Source organism: Oryza glaberrima, chromosome 1, assembly GCF_000147395.1.
Source record: "Oryza glaberrima chromosome 1, OglaRS2, whole genome shotgun sequence".
NCBI classification, from domain to species: Eukaryota; Viridiplantae; Streptophyta; class Magnoliopsida; order Poales; family Poaceae; genus Oryza; species Oryza glaberrima.
In genome coordinates, this window is record NC_068326.1 from 8,089,377 (window position 1) to 8,104,572 (window position 15,196).

The 15,196-nt window shown below is 42.7% G+C and overlaps 2 protein-coding genes across 3 annotated transcripts; one reads left to right on the plus strand and one right to left on the minus strand.

Annotated features, from left to right (window-relative positions):
• Positions 1-3,590: 3,590 nt before the first annotated feature.
• Positions 3,591-9,376, plus strand: LOC127760379 (uncharacterized). 2 transcript variants are annotated; one of them, XM_052284628.1, is made up of 5 exons: positions 3,591-3,901; positions 5,265-5,699; positions 7,506-7,537; positions 7,663-8,615; positions 8,786-9,376. In XM_052284628.1, exons 2-4 carry the CDS (start codon positions 5,369-5,371, stop codon positions 8,590-8,592), a joined length of 1,293 nt encoding a protein of 430 aa, XP_052140588.1. In that variant the 5' UTR covers positions 3,591-3,901; positions 5,265-5,368; the 3' UTR covers positions 8,593-8,615; positions 8,786-9,376. The 2 variants fall into 2 exon arrangements, with proteins under 2 accessions (XP_052140588.1, XP_052140587.1); XM_052284627.1 differs by having other exon boundaries at positions 3,592-3,901; positions 7,503-7,537.
• A 269-nt stretch (positions 9,377-9,645) lies between these two features.
• Positions 9,646-14,250, minus strand: LOC127760378 (NAC domain-containing protein 74). Its single transcript, XM_052284626.1, has 5 exons — positions 13,997-14,250; positions 12,879-13,053; positions 12,222-12,499; positions 11,419-11,772; positions 9,646-10,574 (listed from the first exon to the last, which is right to left on the minus strand). Exons 2-5 carry the CDS (start codon positions 13,042-13,044, stop codon positions 9,903-9,905), a joined length of 1,470 nt encoding a protein of 489 aa, XP_052140586.1. The 5' UTR covers positions 13,045-13,053; positions 13,997-14,250; the 3' UTR covers positions 9,646-9,902.
• Positions 14,251-15,196: the final 946 nt, after the last annotated feature.

Sequence of the window (15,196 nt, forward strand, 5' to 3'; positions counted from 1 at the left end):
CGACGAGGGGGAGACTGTCGGTGCCATTGTGGATGAAATGGAGAGGGAGGATTCTGACAACGAGCGTGTAGAGGAAGGTGACTCGTCAGATGATGAGACGGATATTAATCCAGCAGAATGGGCTAGTGAGGATTTTTCTGGGATGGTTGTCTCTGAAGAGGATAGTGTGAGATGGGAGTACAAAGAAAATGAGGTTATTCAGGGAGCGATTTATAGTAGAGCAGAAGATATGAAGAAAGCGGTAAAACATTTTGCAGTGTCACTTCATAGAGAGTTTTGGGTTGCCAAGTCCAACCGGTCACAATATGAAGTTCGGTGTGTTAAGGAAAAAGATGGTTGTCCCTGGAGAGTGCACGCGTATAAGGGGAAATGGAAGGATTATTGGACAGTGTCAGTCGTTACCAAGCATACATGTTTTCTACCTGGTGTTTAGAAATACCACAAGAACATTACATGTGCATTTGTTGCATCTGAGATGTATGCGCATGTCATCGATAATCTCACATATGAACCAAGGTCAATAATCCGACACATCGAAGAGACATACAAGTATACTATTAGCTATGCCAAGGCCTGGAGGGCCAAACAGAAAATAATAGAGATGAGATTTGGAACTTACGAAGCCTCGTATGACAATTTGCCACGCCTACTTGGTGTTATCGAGGAAAGAAACCCTAGGAGCTCTTACGAAGTGAAGAAATTCCCCTCAATTGAACATCCTGGCAAGAGTGTGCTGCAAAGGGCGTTCTTAGCTCTACATGCATGCAAGATGGCATTCGTGAACTATCGTCATGTTCTCTGCATTGATGGGACATTCTTGATAGGAAAGTATCGGGGCCAGATACTAACAGCAATAGGGGTAGATGGGAACAATCAGGTATTGCCCTTGGCATTTGCTTTTGTTGAGAGTGAGAATACCGACAGCTGGTACTGGTTCCTGAAATTAGTTAAAACAAAAGTTGTTGGTATGAGGCCAAATGTGTGCCTGATACATGATAGGCACGCTGGCATTCTGCGAGCGATAGAAGAGTTGCAGTTTAGGAGTATGGAATGAGGATACCCTGGTGTTTGGGACGATGTACAGAGTAGGTGGTGCATGCGTCATATGGGAGCTAATTTCTTCAAGCAATTCAAGAACAAGGAGCTCATGAACATGTTCAAGAGGCTATGCAATCAGAACCAGGAGAAAAAATTCAATAAGCTTTGGAAGAGATTAGATGAGTTGACAGCCAAATGCAGTGATCAGCGTGCAGCGGCTCCATCGACCGCCGTTGCTGACCCTCCTGAAGCTCTTGGACCTCTCCCAATGGATAGTCCAACATTGGTTAGAAGAACTGGATTGGAGATTTGGAAATTTTCTCAGTGGATTCTGCATGAACCAAAAGAGAAATGGGCCAAGGCGTATGACACAAGTGGTGCAAGATATGGAATAATGACAACAAATTTGGCAGAAGTTTACAATTGGGTGATGCGCGGTGTTCGTGGACTGCCACTAGTTGGCATAGTGGAGTTCATTTTACATGGGACATGCAGGTATTTTAGGGATCGGTTCCAGGCAGTTCTTCCCTCTATGCCGAACAACAGCATTTTCTTTGGAACTTTCATGCAGAAAAAGCTAGAGGAGTTGCGTAAAAAGGCCATGAAACATCGAGCTCTAGTGCAAGGTACCCAACAACACAGGTTTGAGATACTATGTCAAGATAAGGCAGGCAGGGTTATCTACCGCAAGAGAGTGAAGCAGGAGTGTGTTCTCAAAGCCGATGGCACATGTCATTGCTCTTGTGCAAAGCCGAAGCTGCTCCACAGGCCATGCACCCATGTCATTGCTGCCGCAGCGGAGTGTGGCATACCAGATGCAGTATATGTGTCACAGTACTTCAGTAAGCAAGCAATATATCATACATGGAGCGGCGAGATTTATGGGTTCGGCATAGCTGGGGAGTTCACAGAGACTAACGATGAAGTACTCAATATTCCTGACCCATCGAAGCTCCGAGGCAAGGCTGGAAGGAGGAGGACTCGTCGCATCCGCAACGATATGGATGAGTCGGAGGCTGGCAGGGTGAAGCGTTGCAGCAAATGCGATGAACGTGGGCACACCTACAAGCATTGTCCTAAAGACAAGGAGAAACCAAGTGCGGCGGAGGCAGGACTATCAGGATCAGCAGCAGATGGAGCTCGCCCTACGGGTGAAGGCACTACCTCCACTCGACCATATCCTAGGCGTCGTCGTGCCACGTCTGGCTACGTGGTGTAGTTCTTATGTTCTATGTTGGCATGTGGCTTTGCTTGTAATTTGTTTCGAACTTATCGATGTGTTTATGTTTCGTCGTGTAATGTCAGACTTCGGCATGTGATGTCTTTAGGTCTCGTGATGTAACGTCAGACTAAGGCACCTAGTGTGTTTAGGTATGCTGATGTAATGTCGGACTTCGACACGTAATGTTTAGGTATGCTGATGTAATGTTATGTTATGTAACTCCTCCTAGCCGTGTTGTGCAGCTTGAATTACCAGAGCAATACAAGGTTATTAAAGCACGGTTTGAGAGAGGAGAGGGATCCTCACGTAGGGGTTAGCTATTATCGGACAACTTGGCATATTGAAATTTCTACTGTCATGCTTCCTTGTCCTATTACTACATCGTCGTTGTGTTCAACTATTGCACTACCTCCCTCCTAGTTCGAATCTAATATCATCTATGTAACCGCAATGGAAATAGTTGTATCATGTTCAAATTGTACTACTATTTCTTCATGTTACATAATTTTCCTTGTTTAAGTCCATATAATGTTTCTACGACCGAGACTGCGATAGGCCTATATTAATTATCCGAGTACTAATACGTCGAATAAGGTACAAAATAATACCTCATTTAACATATGAAATTGCGAAACAACCAACTTCAATACATTTTTATAACAATATTAACAAGTTTTATCAATAAATACTTCTTTATTTATTATTAACATAACATAGAAAAATCTTTTGGCCGTATTTTTTTGCATCTGGGTCCCTTGCCGCCCCAACCAGATGCAAAAAGTACGGCCGCAAGCTCTTTATGGGCGGCAAAATTGCAATTAGCCCCTTGCCGTGAGGGCGGCAAGGGGCTAATTGTAATTTTGGCCGACAGCGGCAGACGGCGCGGTCGACCCGCCGTCTGCCACGTCAGCTTGCCGCCCACCACTGGGGCGGCAGGGTCTATTTTTGCAATTTTTTTGCCGATAGATTATTTCTGTAAATATTTTTTAAAAAAACTAAAAACGGAAAAAATTCTCCCCCCATACGCGCTCGCTCCCCCACGAGTCAATGCAGGTGGGCCCCGACTCCCCCCAGTGGCACACGCAGACGCAGCGGGGGGGTGTGCACGTGGCCCAGCAGGCTCGCGCGGCGTCAGCCGGGAGACGGGAAGCCTCGGACCCCACCCCACCCCGCGTGTCCACCCACCCACCCGCACCAATTTTCTTTTCTTTTCTTTTCCTCCTTTTTTTTTTTCCTCCGCCGCGGAGCGAAGCGAAGCGAGGGGAGTAGTAGTACTACTTATATTATTATTTTTTTCTTTTCTCACCCGCTTTTATACCCACACCATCTCTCTCTCTCTCCTCTCCTTCCCTCTTCTCTCGCAATCGCATCGCATCGCATCCCCTCCCCCCCCGAGCTTGACTCCGGAAACCCTAGGCAGCCCAGCCATCTCAGCTCTCGGCGACGGCGAGGCGGCGCTCGCTGGGGGTGCGGCCGCGGCGGCTGAGCTTTTGCCAGATCCAGACCACCGCCCCCAGTTCCGGCGCCGCGGCGGCGGCGGAGGCGGAGGCGGAGGTGTGGGAGTCGTTGGCGATTCGGCCCCGGGGGTGGGTGGGAGAGGGCGCCGCTCTGATCGGTGCTCCGACTCCGAGTGGTTCTAAGGTAATTCGTGTGGGGGTGGAGGGGTTGGGGTTGGGTGGGTGGGTTCCGCTGCGGTTGGTGGGGGGAAACGGGGGGAATTGCGGGTGCGGGTGAGGCCGTGGCTTGCGTAGGTGGGGTAGCTGGGGGAACTGTGGCCTGTGTGGGGGGTTTTGATCGGGTGCTGGTTTGAGTTTCGCTGCTCGAAATTTGCTGCTTCGTTTGCTCCCCCATGCTATGCATAATTTGAAAATATATGTTGAGCTCGATCTCGCATGTTAGTCTTTTGGGTACCCTAGTCTTTTCCCCCAATTTTACCTGCTGGATGTACCATTACTTTTGAATGGTGTATTAGTTTGTTGGTTCGAAATTATCAGCTGTATTAATGTTCTTGTCAGCTAAAAATATGTTTTACTGATAAATTGTGCATAATATTACATTATATAAAATCAGACTGATAAATAAGTATGCTGCGTTTTTTTTTGGGTATTTCTTTAGTCTGATACGGCAATATCATGACTGAGATGTTAAATAATTTGCAATTCGGTCCACTGGCATTAAGATGAGATGCTTAGAGTGTTGTGTGGGAGGAATCAGTGCCCTTTGAGTGTGTTTTAGTTTTGGAATGTCCTGATTCTGGTCTACCTAACTGTGGCTTTCTTCCGTCACATAGTTGCACCCTATGTGGTTAGCCAGCTTCCCCAGTTTGTTCCTTCAATTATACTCAAGCATCTTTTTCCACTTCTTTTTGCTTTCTTATTGTGAATAAGTGAAGTGGTTGCTTTATGGATGCTGATGTTCAGCTCGTGGGGTATTTAGAAATGGCATTAGTGGTTTCTTATCTATGGAGATCGTGCTGCTGTTTTCATGAATACTTGATATGTAGACTGGAAAATTGAAGAGGGCGACATGTACTAAGAAAATTTATGTCATGCATGATGTTTGCGGTTTATTCTCATACTTGGACTAATGAATTGCATCTGGCCATACCCAACCATCAAATATGTGGACCCCAAATTAGGTCTTATTTCTTTATTCTTTATTCAAGTTAATTTCCTCTCTTCCCCGTCGTCATATCAACATATGTATGTGGTTGCCACTGTGTATGCAGCTTTTCTAGGACCACGGGGATAAAGAAAGTATCATATACCAGATAGGAATTTGTTGTTTGCTAAGTTTAACTATTTCAAGCCCTACATTTCTGTCTAGACTAGGTTGGTGTTCTTTTTTGTTGCTTCGTTGGGCTTTATTTTCTTTTTGACGTTGTACCTCTAATTGTCTCTGGAGGCTTCTATTGTAGCTCAAAGTACACTAGATAGTTTTTCCCTGTCTTTTTCATTCCTTGGTTAAAATATCCTTATTGCTCTTATTTCTCTTTCTCTCTCAGCTAGGAAGGATGATCATGTTACGTTTTGCTCATGATTTTGCTTCACACTGATAAGATCTCAGCATTTGGATGATTAACGCATATTGAATTCTTTCTCAATAAACATGGGAGCTAATTGCTGTATAGCTGCAAAAGAGAGGCCTCAGCCATGTGTTACTCCAATTGAAGTGTCAGCATTCAGGAACGTAAGACACTCTCCATCATGGAGCTTCCGGTGGGATAACCGCACACACATAGAAGACATAATGGAAATGCCCGCATTGTTTTCCAACCATAGTAGTGGAAGCATTCGGCCTGAAACAAAGAGTGGCTCAATTGCGCCAACTGATGGCTTTTCTAACGGAGGCAGCCCTTCTGATATGTTCAACAAGCTCAAGTGCCATAAATCTGACAGGAAGAGGGAGTCATCTAAGATTGCGAGATCTGACCTTCGAGGTAATTTATAAATTATTCCTATATTCTTTCATTCTTTTATGTTTCTTTATGCATTCCTTCACCTGATTAAAGAATGGGATTCAACATTTCAACTTTGATGTTCTTCATAACAAAGTTATTGAACCTACATGGTCATGATTACCATTTAGGACAACAGAATGATGCCCTTGTTCACTAATGCTGTTGAATGCAACCATAAAGAGTGAAGAACTGAGGCAACAAAAAATATATATTCCATTTGTTTTGTTTTGAACATAAACAATTTGTTTTGTGATGTTTTCCTTCTGAATTAGCACTTTGATTTAACATGTCATTTACTTCTGAATCCTTGCACCTATGTTTATTCGATGCATTTGCACTCTCTTCCAGAGCTAGTAGAATAAAGTTGACTTGTTTAATTTGCTTTACCAACATATTTATTACACAACTTCCAACAGAAGATAAGCTACCACCTGTACCATAATATAAAATTGGAAAGGAAAACTGGGGAATATTGCCAAATTCAATGCTCTTGACCTTCCCAACTGATATTCAAATGCAATATAATTCTAGATGCATACATGATGCTCAATTTATCTTTGATTATGAAGAAAGGGTGCAAAAGAAATGTTGTTGGTCCTGCTCAGGATCTGCTTTAATTTAGATATTATTTTTGCACATTTCCCCATGAATCTGGAATTTGCATTCCCTTTGACCAGTTTAGCATCCTAATTGATCTTAGATTCTGTTTCCACCCAGAGCAGCTTATCTCACTCCATTTTTTGCTATTTGGCATTGCCTTATGTGCATTTGTTCATAGGATTATTGAAATAAATTTTAGGCTCTAGTTTTTGGTGCTCATTGCTGGAACCTTCTACTGTCTCTGAAGGTGGATTGGTATATAACCATATAACATTCACATTGCACTTTTTTTGGCATGGTTTTTGTGGGGAGCATCCTTTACCCAAGGGAACTTTATTGGCTTGTAATATTTCATTTCTTTGTAACCAAGGTTCGAAAACGTAACCATCTTGTTACTATTCCAAAGCTTTTTGACTGGTATTGGTGCAAACCAGCCTGAATACTTGAAATTTAAAAATTGAACTTTAGAAATTTGTTGATCTGTTATAGCCACAATTTTTTTTCCTGGCAGTTGCAGTAACAATTATCCGGCGGTAACTATTATTTTACTTCAACTTTCGATTTGAATTCCTTTCATCCAGTAAACTTGTAACCTACTTATCTGGCCCCGGAAACCAGCACTTCTGTGAATACCGATTTCTGAAACCGTGTTCATATGTCAATATCTCAGTGAACTACCTGCCTTGCCTAGTCTGGAATTGTTATTTCGAATATGAACTACCTATTAATACATAGATCTACCTTTAGGCTGTGTTCGGCTCTACCTGTTCCCATCCTTCCCTCTTTTGTTTGCTGTGCGCATGCTTCCCAAACTGTTAAAGGGTGCAATTTTTTGCAAAAAAAAATTCTATAGGAAAGTTGCTTTAAATTTATTATTAATCTATTTTTAAAGTTTTTTAAGCTAATATTTAATTAATCATGCGCTTTAATTAATCATGTGCTAAAGAGGCGCTATGTTTTCCGTGCTAAAAAGAAGCGTTCCGAACTGGCTGGTTCGAATGCGGCCTTAATCTATATTCAGTGATAATTCATCGACCATACTTTTAACTTATGTGCCAGGCTGTAAGATAGATTTTATCATCCTTATGCAGAAGACAATAGTCTTCAGCACAGGAGGAGTTTTTGCCTCAGCAGCTATTTGCTGACAATTCCCTTGCTGATTTCTTCTACTTTTTTTTTCAGCAGGTAGATCCACCACAAGCAATTCTTCCCCTGAGGTATGCAATACTAATCTATATAGCTGAAACCTGAAATTATTAGCTGTTACCATTTAAGTTTTATGTACCTTGGAAGATTGAAATGTGCTGTTTCTGATAGGTTTCTTCTTCAACATATTTTGTAGGCAAAGCTTTCCAGAAAATCGCTAGACACAGTAAGTGTGGCTTCAGATTCGAAGATGTCAATCTCTGTTCCTTCAACGCCGCCTGCTATATCCAGAGCAGATCCTTCATCATCCTCCAGGGGGCATTCTCTACCAACAGATGCAGATTCAATGAGGAAAGCACGTCGATCACCAGGGTATCAACTGTATAGACAGGTCTCCGACAGCAAGATTCCATCTCTCAGGTCTCTCAATGAGGGTGCCTCTCCTGAAGGAAGGCCATCCTCCTCCATGCTCTCAGTCTGCAGCAATGATTTATCTGCAGTAGGATCACATGGCGAGTCATCTGATGGTTGGTCAATGCGAACATTTTCTGAAATGGTCGCATCATCTCAGAGAGAAAGATGGTCAGTTGATAGTGAGCTCTTAGGTTCTGTTTCGAGTAAAATGACAAGATCAAATGCTTCTAATAATCCTACTACACATTCACCTGACCAAGAGGTGTGCAAGCTATGTTTAAAGCTATTAAAGGAACGGTCCACATGGAATGCTCAGGAACTGGCTGTTGTTGCTGTTTTATTGTGCGGCCATGTTTACCATGCTGACTGTTTGGATAGCTTAACTGCAGAAGCTGACAAATATGATCCCCCTTGTCCTGTATGCACCCATGGTGAGAAATGTACAGTGAAGCTATTTGGGAAGTTGGAATCAAAGACAAAGAACAAGATACCTAAAAATGTGATAGTTGATGTTAATCTAGATGGGAGCTCTAAGCATCAGAAGGAAAGTAGGAGAGAGCCCAGATTAGGCACAAGTTCTAGCTTGAAGGGCTCGTTTAGTCGCCCGTTTTTGAGAAGGCATTTCTCTATTGGCTCTCGGCCATCCCAGTCAATTTCAGAGAGCGAGTCTGCCAGAAAGAAGGGCTTCTGGGCAAGGCACTGGAGGGAATAGCATAACTGCCAGTCATCATTGAGGTGAGCAGTTTCCCATACTTGTACTGTGCGAATTCCATTCCAAATGCAATTTACCAGCTGTCATTTTCTTTCAAAAGAGAAATCCGACTGTCATATTGCATCCCTGTATCATTGCCATATATGATTACAAAGATAAATGTGCTTATCTTGCCCATGTATTTCTTTTCTAGAAATCCCTCTTGAAGAGGAGCTGTACTCCCAAGCGAGAGCAAGCATGCGGGAGCTGAAGTCAAGCCGAATCGGTGCAAATGATATGACATGGCTGTTGAACGACCTCCGCATTGAAGGTTGCTCCTAGCCATAGTCATATTCGGCCGCAAGCACTTGTCGTGCTGGAAAGGGTCTCGATAGTAGAATAACAGTTGATATAGTATACTATGCAACTGAGGTTTATTTCAGAGCCCAGTCGCAGTTTAGTAGCGAGTAATCTAACAGAAAAAGGGGATGATGGCCTTCAGAGTTGAGACCGAAGGTCCATTGCTGGGTTGCAAGGTTATATATAATCCAGCGTCCCAGCAATCTAGTTACTATGATTTGTGGTTTTGTATTATTGGTTATGTGCCCCCTTTATTTTATGGTCGCAAATTCATATAGTTTGGGAACTTGCGTACATATTTGGAATCTTAACTCGGGAGATGCTATTTATTCATGACAACGCATCACAGAAGGCATGTAACGGTTATGTAATGTTGTTTGTCATCTTCGCAGACGTGGTAGTATGATGGTCATGCATGTTTTTAACAGGGTAAATTGTTTGCAGTGGATTTGGATGTCATGTTTGCTCTACAATTCCTTGAAAGATTGCTGGAGAGAGTTCTGTCTTGTGCATTTAGATCCCTTTTACAAACTACGTTCCAGTGTTTCAAATAGCCGTACTCCCAACATATGACTACGATTAGTCAAACATGAGATTACTTCAACCATAATACACAAAAACTTCAGAGGAAAAATGCCGTAGTCATCCACAAGTGCATGTATTTAGAATCATGCCATCATAACTGATACGGTATAGTACAATGCAAGCGGTTAATTATATAAATTTTCATCGTCAATTTTTTTTTCATTTGTTCTTTTTTTTTTGAGGTTTTCTTCTACATTCGTCAACATAGTACTACTAGCTGGCGAGAACAAAAGTCGACCAAAACCGAAGATAATAATATGTACAAAACCAACACAAAAAAAACGGCGCATACATCAAATGTTCTGCACCAACCAAAGATCGGAGTTTGTTTACGTTTCTCCAGATTGCAAAAAGCATAGAAACCCAGTAACCTGCAAACCTAAAAGCTAGGTATGCTGCTGATCTCTCTGGCTTAATCCAAGGCGTTGGCCTATATGAAGCGCTACCACAGCGACTCCAATAGCGAAACCCGCAACAAGTATCATGTTCCATCGAGCATCCGAACAGCCTGCAAATGCATTTCGGATACCCCTGAGAAATCCTCGATTGCTGCTGAGCTCTGTACTTGGCTTCCCTGCGTCTGACCGCTTGGTAGAAGCTACATCATGCGCTTGGTTCTTCTGGTGCTCAACAAGACGACCACTGTTCTCAAACTTGATAGTCTGGTTGATAGATTCAGAACTACTCGTAGCCATCTTGTTGATCCCAACCCGCATTTTAGCCTGAGTTTTACCCTTGAACTGCGGCACACTAGTTTCAGGTGTTTTCATACTACGATAACGTCTTATAATTCCATTATCAGCAGCTTCATTCGACTGACTAGGCTCAGCATTGGCCTGGGGCGACCACAGTTCTTCCTTCTGAATTCCACTCCAAACATCGGTTGCATATTGAATGGGGTACTGATCCAAAGGATTCTGGAGCATATTGAAGTCATCTGTACCAGGGTGCAGTATGTTGTAAACATCTTCAGGCAACAAGTACTCCGTATCATCTACTACGTTCTCGTTAGGACTAGAATAGTCTTGTTCCACCTTTGGAGCCAAAGCACCTAGGTTCTGTAAATTAAGAAGGAAGATAGCGCAATGAGCAAGTATGCACAGGCTAAGAACTGCAATCAAAACATAGTAGAATGGCAGAATGCACAGCACAATGACAAGTACAATTCATGATTTGCAGAAAATACATGATATGAAAACACAACTACAGTCAACGTTTCCCCATAATATAACAGACCAGATACTTGGCAATAACCAGAAATCTCAGAAGAGGTGGAACAAACCGTAACACATAAGATAGCTTCAGTCCATGGTATATGCAAATCATGGCTATTTTTTAAAAAGTCAATCCAAACAAATCATAATAATTTTCAATGAGTTTCAAATATTATCCATGAGAATGCATTACTCCGGTGTTCCTAAAAAAATTACAAGCAAATCTTCTTTGTCAACCAGCAAAAGAAAATAAAAGGGCAGCCATACTAAGTCAAAAAAAAAAAAAGGTCACAACATTGTGATTTGCCTATGTCTAGGTATCTCTAAAGGTCATTACCAGTCACATGCTTCATATTAGTATCAATTCCCAAGCAGTAACCAGTATGTACTAGGCTCACAAACATTACTATAATGCAATGTTGTGTTTGGTTTCTATATGTTCGTGAAGTTATTCAGTATTTTGTCTATCAGAAATGCATTATGCAGATATATTAAATAGCAATCAGTATGCACAAGTGGACCAGTGAAGATCAATTTATTATGAGTAACAAGCATGTTAGATTTGTCCAACAGATTCTTGTTCATGCAATAGCCCGTTCTCATAGGGAGCTGGAGTCACTACAACATTCTAATAATTTATCCATTGAATTATTTAACCTGCAAACACAGTGACTGTGAAGGAACTCACCGATGATTCAACATTTTGTTCATCTGGAGACAGATCAGCAGAAGCCAGACTCTGTTCAGGGTCAAAGAAAGGATCAAATAGTTCATTCAACCAATCATCCAGATTAATGTCATCACTAGGAGATGGTATATTAGCAGTGATAGCTGACGTAGTAACACCGTCAGGTTCAGCAACGGTAACTGGTGCAGCTTCAACACCGACAACTGGTTCAGCAGCAGGATTTAGCAGTTCAGTACTGATAACTGATGGAGGAGCATCATATGGTTCTGGATGAGGATCACTGTTGTCCAACTCATTGCCATTCCCTGGGATCCAGTCATTTCTTTTGGTAATACGACAAAGTACATATGCATCCTGAGGGACAATAAAATAAAAGCCCTACATTAGATACTGGAATTCGCCCTTAGTCAGCAAATCATATGATTATATCATCTAAACCAGCAAGTTGTTTGAAGAGTGACATCAAGAAGGTACAGTGCACATTAATTTATATACTCCCTCCGTTTCAAAATGTTTGACACCGTTGATTTTTTAGCACATGTTTGACCGTTCGTCTTATTAAAAAAATTTGTGAAATATGTAAAACTATATGTGTACATGAAAGTATATTTAACAATGAATCAAATGATATGAAAAGAATAAATAATTACTTAAATTTTTTGAATAAGACGAATAGTCAAACACGTACTAAAAAGTCAACGGTCTCAAATATTTTGAAACGGAGGGAGTATCATGTAAAGCCACAATATAGTTCTCTCTTTTCTAAATAAGCCACTTTAAAATCTTAATAATTAGTTCAATACCTTCATATCAGGGCAGGCTTGACATTCACGCTCATCTATATAGTACTCATGCATGATCCACTCAGTACGTCTCCCAGTGGGTGGGCGGCCTTCATGAAAAACTAAAGTTTTCTTCGTTCCTATAGTTTGCTTGCCCATTTTTATGGCTCGATCCTTTCCAGTGGATTTCCAATACCCAGCAACTGTTGCCCTATTTGACCGAGAACCGTTAGGATACTTTCTGTCACGAGCAGCGAAGAAATGCCACTTATTATCCTGAGTTGGAACATCGCACTTTGCTGTAATGTGAAATATCATCAGCAGTTTACATAATTAGATTCCAAGCGGCATACAAACAAAGGAAGCCAAAAAGTAGAAAAAAGAAACTCATCTATCAAAATAACAGGGCAGAGAATTGGACAAAGAAGATACATAATTGGCAATCAGTTGCATAATATTTAAAAAGGCAAAGGATGCAACAGTACTAAGAAATGACAACAGTACTAAGAATACAGAAAACATTCTGGTGCATTCCCCAGTGGTTCTTGCAAACATGAATGTTTCCATCTACCAGCATTATCTAGTTTAAATTGATGGTCAAATATTGACTCTTTTCTCATGAGCAAACTCTATGGATCGAAACAAATATAGGTTGCCATGGAATAATGTTCAACTTACCAGGTAAATCCCATGGTTCATGCTTGTATATATCCACCTCTGGAATGATCTCATATTCAATCTTTTGGCCATGTATTTTCTTTTTCAGATAGTGAGAAATGAGCTCAGTATCTTTTGGGTGGAATCCAAATCCTGGTGGGAGGACCATGTCACGTAAAGACTCCATGGTTCAAATCTGTGCATGAATCAAGAAAAGCAAACATGATCAGGGAGAATCTAAAACGGCATGGGTATTTAGCACAACGACTTACTGCCTAAAAACTAAAGAACATAAGTGACGATCTTATAAATCTTTCTAGAAAGATTCTCAACACAAACGTTGGCGATTTTAGTATGCTCATGGAGTAACATCCCCAAGCATTTTACAGAAGATAAACATGGAGGCAAACTAACAAAAATCCATATGAACAATGATGCTTCCTCCTTTCTAATTATTGACAATTTCAGGTTCAAAGCAAGCAGGGGAGGAAATTCTAAAATGATTAGTAGGAATATGGTAATAACTCCAAATTTCACATTAAACCACCTGAAAAGTGGGGTGATATCCTATTATAGGCTAGCTAAAATGGGAAAAGCAAAAACAATCGGGAATTCACTGATTTATCATCCTATTGAAGCACTGAAGGAAGAGCAGCTATCCTAATTCCCCAAATACCGAACTACTTCAAGAACACCATTTTTCGCACAACCAACCAACCGACCGATCCACTCGGATTTCGACGGGGTCGCAACCAATCCCCATTACGCGCGTCTCGAATCCCCCAAGAATCTGCCCCCCGAATCGAAAACCCCAGGAGGCAAAAAAAAAAAAAAGAATAAGAAAAATTCCGCGGCAAAGATCCGCAATCGGCGAGTGATCGCAACCCCTAAACGAAGATCTCGATCGAAGAATCACCCTAAAACCCCCCACCTCCCGAGACGAGACGAAACAACTACCCCTAACATGAACGAACGCTAAACAACAAAAAAATCCCCCGCACCAAGACGAAACCCCCCAACAACGAGCGGGGACGTCGTCAAGCGCGGAACAATCCAAATCACCTAACCAAACACACACGCAGAGTCGAGGCCAGTCGCGGCGCGGCGCGGAGCGGGGAGGAGTCAGTCAACCCACTCACCTCCGGGAACGGGAAGAATCAGAGCCGCGCGGCGGGGCGGCGCGGCGCGACGGCTCCCCGGTGCACCCCCTTCCCCCCCGGGCACGAGCGGCGGGTACCCCGGAGCTGGCTCGCGCACGTCGTTGGGGTGGACTACTACTACTGCTGGTTCGCCATCGACGCCATGGATGGCGAGGCGAGGCGAGCGAGAGAAAAAAAAGGGGGGGAGGAGGAGGGTGACGTGGCGGGCGAAGCAGCGAGGAAGCTAGGGATGGATGGGTAGGAGGCCGCGCTGCGGGCTCAACGCGCTTTTATATAAACCGCGGCCCGGGTTGGGTCGTTTGCTTAACGCGGGCGACCTGCGGGTCCGCGTGCGGCTGACGCGTGGGGCCCGCTGGGCCGTGGGGGGGGGTGGGGACTGGCGGCGTGGGGCCCATGGCCCACTTGGCGCTCTTCCACGTGGGCGAGGGGCTCGTCCGGGCGACACGTGTCGAGCCGCTAGCAGTGGATGGACTGATGGATCGAGCCACAGAGAGCGCGCAAAGTGTGGTGCGGCTGCTGATGCTGCATGGCTGACGGAAGAAAGAACACATGACAGCCAGCTGGTGTTCTTGTCTCGTAAGATAGGAGATGATTTTAGAGCATGCAAAAGCAATAAAACTATTAACGTATGATTAATTAAATTTTAATTTATTATAAATTTTATAAGATATATTTATTTAATATTTTAAGTATTTTTTATATGTAAAGTTTTTATGCAAAACATACCCTTTAACAGTTTTAAAGGGTATGTTAGATATAAAAATCTGTATCAGAAGTGAAGGGGGCCACGGTGCATCCATCCATCCATCCAGGGGTGATCCAGCTGTTGCCTAGTTGCCCAAGAGGCCAGGAGACGTGTAGAGAATGAGAAGAGCTAGCGTTTGAAAATTATTAACCCGGTTAATTCTAACTACAATTCAATAGAGAAATGCATAATTTCTTTAGTACGTGTTATGGGTGAACTGTTTTGTGTAAAATTCGTAGAGTCAAATCGCTTTCGGTTTCTTCACCGGGGACAGTTTACCTAGCAGGAGGAGTAGGGGCGTGTTTAGTTGGGGAAAAGAAAATTTTTAGGTGTAACATCGGACATTTAACCGGATGTCGGAAGGAGTTTTCGGACACGAATGAAAAAACTAATTTCAGAACTCGCCGGGAAACCGCGAGACGAATCTTTTAAGC